Genomic DNA, 9,043 nt, shown 5'->3' with positions numbered 1-9,043 from the left:
TTTTTTTTTATTAGTATTAACATCCAAAGCATGTAATGGGGATTAACTTAGTTATCGAATCCTTATTTTGATTGGAATTATCAAAACTGCCATAAGGAATGCAAGTGAATGTTGGATATTTTGGAAACTTTTGCACATCGGCTTGTCGCCGAATAAGATAAAGTTTTTAAACCACTCAAAAACTTTATTAATGTATTAGCTGCATTCGCTTAGTCTTTAAAAGATAAGGAATTGCCTACGTACCCCGAAGTGGGGATCAAGCCAACCGTAGTTCGTTTTACAAATGAAAAATAAATGGAGTTCGGATTCCCGAAAATTCCTAGACAGAGTCGTAACAACAGCTTAGCTGTAGTAGCGTTTCAAGTANCTGAGATATGTATATATATATTTATTTATTTTTTTTTTAAGGAAAACTTCCCTTTCCATCTCGCATTAAATGCGCTGCGCGGTCTTTGAGAGTTATTCTCGGGACCTCGTGAAAATCTCGCTGCACGCTGATTGGTGGGTTCAGCGGCGGTTGCTTTCTTAATCCTGTATAAATAGGATTGAAAATCTGAGAAGATCATTCTAAAAACCACAACTTCCCTAAATATTGAGTAAAAAGATGGTGACTACTCGATCTGCATGGCTGAGACGAGCCCAGGAAAGGTTGGCCACTTCGTCGAGCGGTTCCAATCGAGCCGAATCGTCANTAGTTTTTGATTCGTTCCCCGGCCATGGTTAAGAGTTCGTAAACGCCCGGACGAACTGCTCTAGATACGAGGTATGGACCTTCCCATCGAGCGCCGAGTTTGCCGGCGTTCACTTCTTTGGTGTTCTCGAAAACTTTCGGAAAAACCAGATCACCTTTGTTGAAACGCCGCTGACGAACAGTCTTATTGTAGTATCGAGCCGTTGCGTCTTGGTAGTGTTGCATCCGAACTAGAGCTTTGTCGCGCAATTCTTCGGCAAGATCGTTGTGGTCGATCAGCATCTCATCGTTAAGTTTGGGATTATCGACCATCATAGTGCGACGAAGTGTCGGGACTCCTGCTTCAGCTGGGGCAAGTGCTTCGAGACCATATGCGAGGGAGAAAGGGGACTGTCCCGTGCTTCGCCGCGGGGTTGTGCGGTATGACCAAAGCACGCCATCCAGGTGATCTGCCCACGNACATGACCGGGCTACTTGCTGCGCGTTTGGCGTGCCAAGAGCTGGTGGCGAACATGGAGGTGCATATTCTTTTAGAAGCCGACTGTCAGCCTCTCGAAGATACCGCGCACCTGCTTACCGTGGACATCTGGGCCTACCGGGCTTCTCTAGAAAGGTTAAGGCGGTACGCCAATTTTCTGGAGTCGGCAGGCCCGATTTTCCGTGAGAGGCACTTGGTTGAAGGCCCGTGTTCCTTTTTGGAGGACCTGGTGTCAAAAGGTGTCGAAGTGCCGAGGGAAAGACTGGAGACCCTGAGGCAANTGGACGATCTGTTCCGAACTCCAAATTCGGACGATCTTTTTCTTTTCTTATCTAGGACCCTGAGTCGTGGGAGGGATTTTCTCCCTTTGCGTCTCTTTTTTTTATTTTTATTTTTATTAGTATTAACATCCAAAGCATGTAATGGGGATTAACTTAGTTATCGAATCCTTATTTTGATTGGAGTTATCAAAACTGCCATAAGGAATGCAAGTGAATGTTGGATATTTTGGAAACTTTTGCACATCGGCTTGTCGCCGAATAAGATAAAGTTTTTAAACCACTCAAAAACTTTATTAATGTATTAGCTGCATTCGCTTAGTCTTTAAAAGATAAGGAATTGCCTACGTACCCCGAAGTGGGGATCAGGCCAACCGTAGTTCGTTTTACAAATGAAAAATAAATGGAGTTCGGATTCCCGAAAACTCCTAGACAGAGTCGTAACAACAGCTTAGCTGTAGTAGCGTTTCAAGTAGGCCGCGTTCCACGAGTTTTTGATTCGTTCCCCGGCCATAGTTAAGAGTTCGTAAACACCCGGACAAACTGCTCTAGATACGAGGTATGGACCTTCCCATCGAGCGCCGAGTTTGCCGGCGTTCACTTCTTTGGTGTTCTCGAAAACTTCCCGAAGAACCAGATCACCTTCGTTGAAACGCCGCTGACGAACAGTCTTATTGTAGTATCGAGCCGCTGCGTCTTGGTAGTGTTGCATCCGAACTAGGGCTTTGTCGCGCAATTCTTCGGCAAGATCGTTGTGGTCGATCAGCATCTCATCGTTAAGTTTGGGATTATCGACCATCATAGTGCGACGAAGTGTCGGGACTCCTGCTTCAGCTGGGGCAAGTGCTTCGAGACCATATGCGAGGGAGAAAGGGGACTGTCCCGTGCTTCGCCGCGGGGTTGTGCGGTATGACCAAAGCACGCCATCCAGGTGATCTGCCCACGCTCCTTTCCTTCGACCGAGTTGTTTCTTGAGCCCGTCGACGATCAACTTGTTCGTGGCTTCGGCTTGACCGTTGCCTTGCGGGTATCAAGGAGTCGAAGTGCTGAGACGGATTTGCCATTTTGTCAGGAAACGTCTGGTGATCATCGAAGTGAATTGGGTACCATTGTCGGTGACAATCTCATATGGGAGTCCGTGGCGACATATGATGTTCTTCCATATGAAATTGGTCACGTCTAAGGATTGGATCCTTGTGAAAGATTCTGCCTCCACCCACTTGGTGAAGTAATCGGTCAGCATCAGGACATACTTCTTGGACTTGGAGGCCGGCAGAGGTCCTATGGCATCCATGGCCCAGCGCATAAAGGGATACGGAGCAGTGACGGTGTTTAATAGTTCGGGCGGGACGTGCTGCATGGGCCCATGGCGCTGACAAGCTTCGCATTTGGCCGCGAAAGTTTCACAATCGCCCATCATGGTGGGCCAATAGTGTCCGTCTTTCTTGATTTTGAGAGCAAGTGCGCGTCCGCCAGAATGGTTGCCACCCTCGCCTTCGTGCACTTCCATCATGATGCGTTCGGCTTCGTCCCGAGTAACACAGGTAAGGAATACTCCCGAAGCACTCCAGCGAAACAGTTCCCCATCCAACAGGATGTACCTTGCACTTCGAGCCTTCAATCGTCGAGCTGCCCATCGGTCTGCCGGGACGGTGCCATCGGAGATGTAAAGTTTGATCTCAGTCTGCCAATCTTCGGGAGGCTCGACGACATCCGCCATATCTTCTATTGGCTCGTCGACTTCCATCGGGATTGGGTCATCGTTGATGAGGGCGATCTGGCTGTCCGAGTTAATGCTGGGAGCCTCGATGCATTCGATGGGAATGGTACGCCGTAACTCGGGGTCGGAGCGGTTTGCCAGAGCTGCGTGAGCGTCAGCTGATGCGTTCTCATTCCGTGGGACCTTTGTCAGAGAGAAAGACGTAAATTTGCCGGATAACGTGCGGACCAACTGTCAAATTCGCCGCTGAACTGGCTGACTACGAGTTGGGAATCACAGAAGACCTGCAGGTGTTTGACCCCAAGTCCCTGGGCTAGCCGGAGTCCTGCGAGAACGGCCTCGTACTCGGTTTCGTTGTTCGACGCCTTGAAATTGAGCATTAACGCCTGCTCGAGGATTTCTCCGGTGGGGGAACGGAGTATAAGTCCGACCCCGGATCCCTGATTTGTTGACGAACCGTCGACGAACATTGTCCATTGCTCCACCGCGGGAGTGGGATCGTCGAGCTCGGGTGACAGTTCGGTGATGAAGTCAGCCAGAACTTGTGACTTCAGACTTGGGCGAGAACGGTATTCGATGTCGTACTCGCTGTGTTCGACTGCCCATTTTGCCATGCGCCCGGATTGAAGGGGGCTATGAAGGATGGTTCGGAGCGGTTGATCGGTAAACACGACGATAGAGTGTGACTGAAAATAGGGTCGCAGTTTCCGTGCTGCGACGATCACTGCAAGAGCCAGTTTCTCCAGCGTGGGGTATCGCGATTCTGCGTCGTTTAGTGCTTTGCTTGTGTAGAAAATGGGCTTCTGGTCTCCGCGATCGTCTCGGACTAGCACCCCGCTAACTGCCGAACTGGAAACCGAGACATAGAGATATAGTGTTTCGCCGTCCTCCGGTTTGACCAAAACTGGGTGGCAGGTCAGATATTCCTTCAACTGGCGAAAGGCGATATCGCTTTCCTCGTCCCAATGGAAGTCCTTATTCCCGCGAAGAGGTTGGTAAAAGGGGAGGCACTTGTCCGTTGAACGGGCGATAAAACGGTTCAGAGCAGCGATCCGGCCGGTCAGGCGCTGTACTTCTCGCTTGTTGGTCGGTGACGGGAGTCCTAGTATGGCTTCGATCTGCTTAGGATTTACCTCTATTCCCCGTTCAGTGACGATGTACCCCAAGAATTCCCCCGAAGTTACTCCGAATGTACACTTCGTCGGGTTTAGTTTCATCTGGAATTGATCCAAGATGTCAAAACATTCTGCCAGGTGTTGGACGTGCTGTTCCGCGATCAGAGATTTGACCAGCATGTCGTCTATATAGACCTCCATGGTTTTGCCGAGCAGATCAGCGAACATCATGTTTACCAAGCGCTGGTAGGTTGCTCTGGCGTTTTTTAGTCCGAACGGCATCACTTTGTAGCAGTAGGTCCCCCTATCTGTGATGAATGCCGTTTTCTCGCGGTCAGCTGAGCTCATGGCGATCTGGTTGTAGCCTGAGAAAGCATCCATAAATGAAAGCAACTGGTTTCCAGCCGTGGCTTCGACGAGACGATCTATGTGCGGCAGAGGAAAGCTGTCCTTAGGGCAAGCTTTGTTGAGATCGGTGAAGTCCACGCAAACTCTCCACTTGCCGTTTTTCTTTTTGACCACCACCGGGTTAGCCAACCAATCAGGGTACTGGACTTCCATGATTTGATCCGCCTTGAGTAGTCGTTCCACTTCGTCTTGGACCGCTTTGGCTCGATCCGGGCCTAGGCGCCTGCGCTTCTGTCTAATCGGCTTGAACGTGGGGTTGATATTGAGCTTGTGGCACATGACTTCGGGGCTTATCCCCACCATGTCCTTTGTTGACCAGGCGAATGTGGAAGCCCGAGATTGCAGGAAAGCGATCAGCTTAGCNGACGAACCGTCGACGAACATTGTCCATTGCTCCACCGCGGGAGTGGGATCGTCGAGCTCGGGTGACAGTTCGGTGATGAAGTCAGCCAGAACTTGTGACTTCAGACTTGGGCGAGAACGGTATTCGATGTCGTACTCGCTGTGTTCGACTGCCCATTTTGCCATGCGCCCGGATTGAAGGGGGCTATGAAGGATGGTTCGGAGCGGTTGATCGGTAAACACGACGATAGAGTGTGACTGAAAATAGGGTCGCAGTTTCCGTGCTGCGACGATCACTGCAAGAGCCAGTTTCTCCAGCGTGGGGTATCGCGATTCTGCGTCGTTTAGTGCTTTGCTTGTGTAGAAAATGGGCTTCTGGTCTCCGCGATCGTCTCGGACTAGCACCCCGCTAACTGCCGAACAGGAAACCGAGACATAGAGATATAGTCTTTCGCCGTCCTCCGGTTTGACCAAAACTGGGTGGCAGGTCAGATATTCCTTCAACTGGCGAAAGGCGATATCGCTTTCCTCGTCCCAATGGAAGTCCTTATTCCCGCGAAGAGGTTGGTAAAAGGGGAGGCACTTGTCCGTTGAACGGGCGATAAAACGGTTCAGAGCAGCGATCCGGCCGGTCAGGCGCTGTACTTCTCGCTTGTTGGTCGGTGACGGGAGTCCTAGTATGGCTTCGATCTGCTTAGGATTTGCCTCTATTCCCCGTTCAGTGACGATGTACCCCAAGAATTCCCCCGAAGTTACTCCGAATGTACACTTCGTCGGGTTTAGTTTCATCTGGAATTGATCCAAGATGTCAAAACATTCTGCCAGGTGTTGGACGTGCTGTTCCGCGATCAGAGATTTGACCAGCATGTCGTCTATATAGACCTCCATGGTTTTGCCGAGCAGATCAGCGAACATCATGTTTACCAAGCGCTGGTAGGTTGCTCCGGCGTTTTTTAGTCCGAACGGCATCACTTTGTAGCAGTAGGTCCCCCTATCTGTGATGAATGCCGTTTTCTCGCGGTCAGCTGAGCTCATGGCGATCTGGTTGTAGCCTGAGAAAGCATCCATAAATGAAAGCAACTGGTTTCAAGCCGTGGCTTCGACGAGACGATCTATGTGCGGCAGAGGAAAGCTGTCCTTAGGGCAAGCTTTGTTGAGATCGGTGAAGTCCACGCAAACTCTCCACTTGCCGTTTTTCTTTTTGACTACGACCGGGTTAGCCAGCCAATCAGGGTATTGGACTTCCATGATTTGATCCGTCTTAAGTAGTCGTTCCACTTCGTCTTGGACCGCTTTGGCTCGATCCGGGCCTAGGCGCCTGCTTCTCTCTAATCGGCTTAAACGTGGGGTCGATATTGAGCTTGTGGCACATGACTTCGGGGCTTATCCCCACCATGTCCTTTGTTGACCAGGCGAATGTGGAAGCCCGAGATTGCAGGAAAGCGATCAGCTTAGCCTTTATGCTTTCATCGAGTTCAGCCCCGATACCGACAGTTCGCGAGGGGTCGGAAGGGTCAATATTCGCCTGTAGGATCCGACACTCCGGAGACTTGAGGCGATCTCGCTCCGGCTTTCGGAGACCGGTGAGATGGTCCCCGCTCTGTAATTGCTATGCGGCCTCCATCTTCCTCTGCTTCTTTTCGATAACAGAGTAGGCTCGGGCCACCCTCTGGTCGCCGTAAAGTGTGCAGATTCCTGTACGAGTTGGGAATTTGAGGCAGAGGTGATAGGTCGACGGTATGGCCTGCATTGCATATATCCACGGTACCCCCAAAATAGCGTTGTAGATTGGTGGTGCGTCAACGACTGCGAATTTAGTCTTCCGGGTTACTCCACCAGCTCGTACTTGTAGTTTTACGTCTCTCATCGACATCTTGGTGACCCCATCATAGCCCGTCAGCGTTCGAGTTTTGGGTTTTAGTTGGTCTGGTGTGACGCCCATTTTTTCTAGCGTTTGCCAGCAGAGTATATTGACGGTGCTCCCAGTGTCAATCAGGACTCGCTCGACGTCGAAGTCGCCCATCGAGACTTCGATAACCAAAGGGTCTGAATGGGGGTGTTGGATCCCTTTGGCATCCTCCGAAGTGAATGATATCGGGTCCGAACAGAGTGAAGGCTCGCTCGGAGCAGTTTGAAGGGCGCAAACTTGTCGTGCCCTCTTCTTTAGTGCGCGAACGGAGTCTGCGCAGTCCTCTGGTGGACCAAGTATCATGGTTATTCGTCCAGGGGGAGGAGAATTGACCCGCTCCGGGTTTTGTCCCCTCTGTCGTTTGGGAGGGCCAGGCAGTTCGTCTGCTTGGGGCGCCTCCTCCTGATGATTGGCGGGTGCTTGGTTGACCAGCTGTTGGGCTGCGTTGGGTGGTCCATCATAACCCCGTCCGCCGCCTGCACCATGGCCTCGGTTAGATCGTCCTCCGCGCCATCCCCCTCGGCGACCTCTGCCTCCACGAGCGCTTTTTGGCTGATAAGTAGCTTCAACTTCTCCGGAGAGATACTTCACGTACAGGTAGTTTTTCAGGTGGACGCACTCTTGTGTGGAGTGACCGGGGTATGTGTGAAAATCACAGTAGAGTTCCTTCGGATCGGATGGCTGCTTCTCTTGATCGTCCACCTCGGAGACTGCGTGGATGACCCCCTTTTTGCGATCTTGAGGTTCATGGTGCTTGCGGGGCTCGTGGTGTTCGACCCGGTTTTTAACCTTAGGGGGATGCGATGGTTGTTCGTCCTGGGTTTTTGCGGCTATTCGGGCTTCCTCCTCCTCGTCCAGTGCGAATCTGGAGGCTCGATGCAGCGCGTCATCGAGGTCCTTGGGTTCCCGGATGTTGAGGTCCTTTCGTAATGGTGATCCAGGGATCAGGCCCTTTCTGAAGGCTGCCATTGCCGCATCCTCCGGGACGTTGACCTTTGTCAGCTTTTCCTTGAACCTGTTCAAGTAGTTGGCGATGGGTTCTCCCCGTTCCTGGGCCATCTCCCATAGATCTGAACTCGTCACGCCTCGTTCGATGAGGATTCGGTAGTTCTTGAGGAAGGCCTTAGATAAGTCATCGAAGTTGTCAATCGAGTTCGGCTCGAGCCTTGTGAACCATACCAAGGCAGGGCCGGAAAGGCTATCTACGAATAGCTGACAGCAACCGGCATCTCTCTGTTCGTCGGTGAATCGTGCCTTTGACATGGTTGCCATGAAGGATGTCATGAACTGGACCGGATCTTTGTCTCCTTGGTAGATCGGAAGCTTCAGCTTGACGTTTGGTATGGCAGCCCGTGCTACCCGTTGAGTGAATGGTGACTGCCGAGTTACTTCGACGATCCTATCGATCTCGGGGGCCGTGCTGATAGCTCGATGGAGGAGCGTGTTCATGCCGCTAATCTGTGATTTGATTTCTTCGAGTTCGAAGCAAGGTCCAGAGTTCGCAAGGCGGGTGACCGGGGCGGTCGAGCTATCGTGTATCCGTAAATTTGGATTCGTCGGTCGAATGCTCGACGTTGTTTGAGGGGGAGGATTCCTCTGCTCGAATTGTGCATCCGAAAAGTCGAGACGACGAGTGAGGCCACCCAAATTGAGTGCTGGCGATTGTCCGGCAGAGATTTGTGACGGGGTTGTTTGGATTACAACGGCGTCAACTCTGCGGTTGGTGTCGGAGATCATCTGGTAGATCTCTTTCGTCATGGTGCCAAACAAGATTCTGAAGTCCTCCATGGAAACGACCTGCGGATTCTGGACCGCTGGCGTGGTATGAACGGGGAGGTTCCCGTTCTGTGCGCCGATTTGCTGCTCCGTTGTGCGAGCATCCGCCTCGTTATGGGTTTGTTCATTAGAAGGCTCCGTGTCGAGGTTGACTAGCTCTTCGGGAGTTCGTCCTGCACCCTGGCTGGTTTCCCCTTCGGATCTGACCCCGACTGGGAGTTCGGTGGAGGTTCCGACCAGGTTTGCCGTTGTGTTCACGCGATGACGGGAGTACACGGCAGTGACAGGCCTAGTCGATGCGCCACCTAGTGTCGCGATGTCATCTT

General features: G+C 51.6%; 1 protein-coding gene across 1 annotated transcript; it reads right to left on the bottom strand.

Annotated features, from left to right (window-relative positions):
• LOC104748784 lies at positions 1,899-6,100 on the bottom strand. The gene is made up of 3 exons (XM_019236819.1): positions 3,431-6,100; positions 2,555-3,350; positions 1,899-2,467 (listed from the first exon to the last, which is right to left on the bottom strand). The coding sequence occupies exons 1-3, from the start codon at positions 6,098-6,100 to the stop codon at positions 1,899-1,901; spliced, it is 4,035 nt and encodes a 1,344-aa protein (XP_019092364.1).

The sequence above is a fragment of the Camelina sativa genome, chromosome 15 (genome assembly GCF_000633955.1).
Source record: "Camelina sativa cultivar DH55 chromosome 15, Cs, whole genome shotgun sequence".
NCBI classification, from domain to species: domain Eukaryota; kingdom Viridiplantae; phylum Streptophyta; class Magnoliopsida; order Brassicales; family Brassicaceae; genus Camelina; species Camelina sativa.
This window is presented reverse-complemented; position numbering and strand designations above follow the sequence as displayed.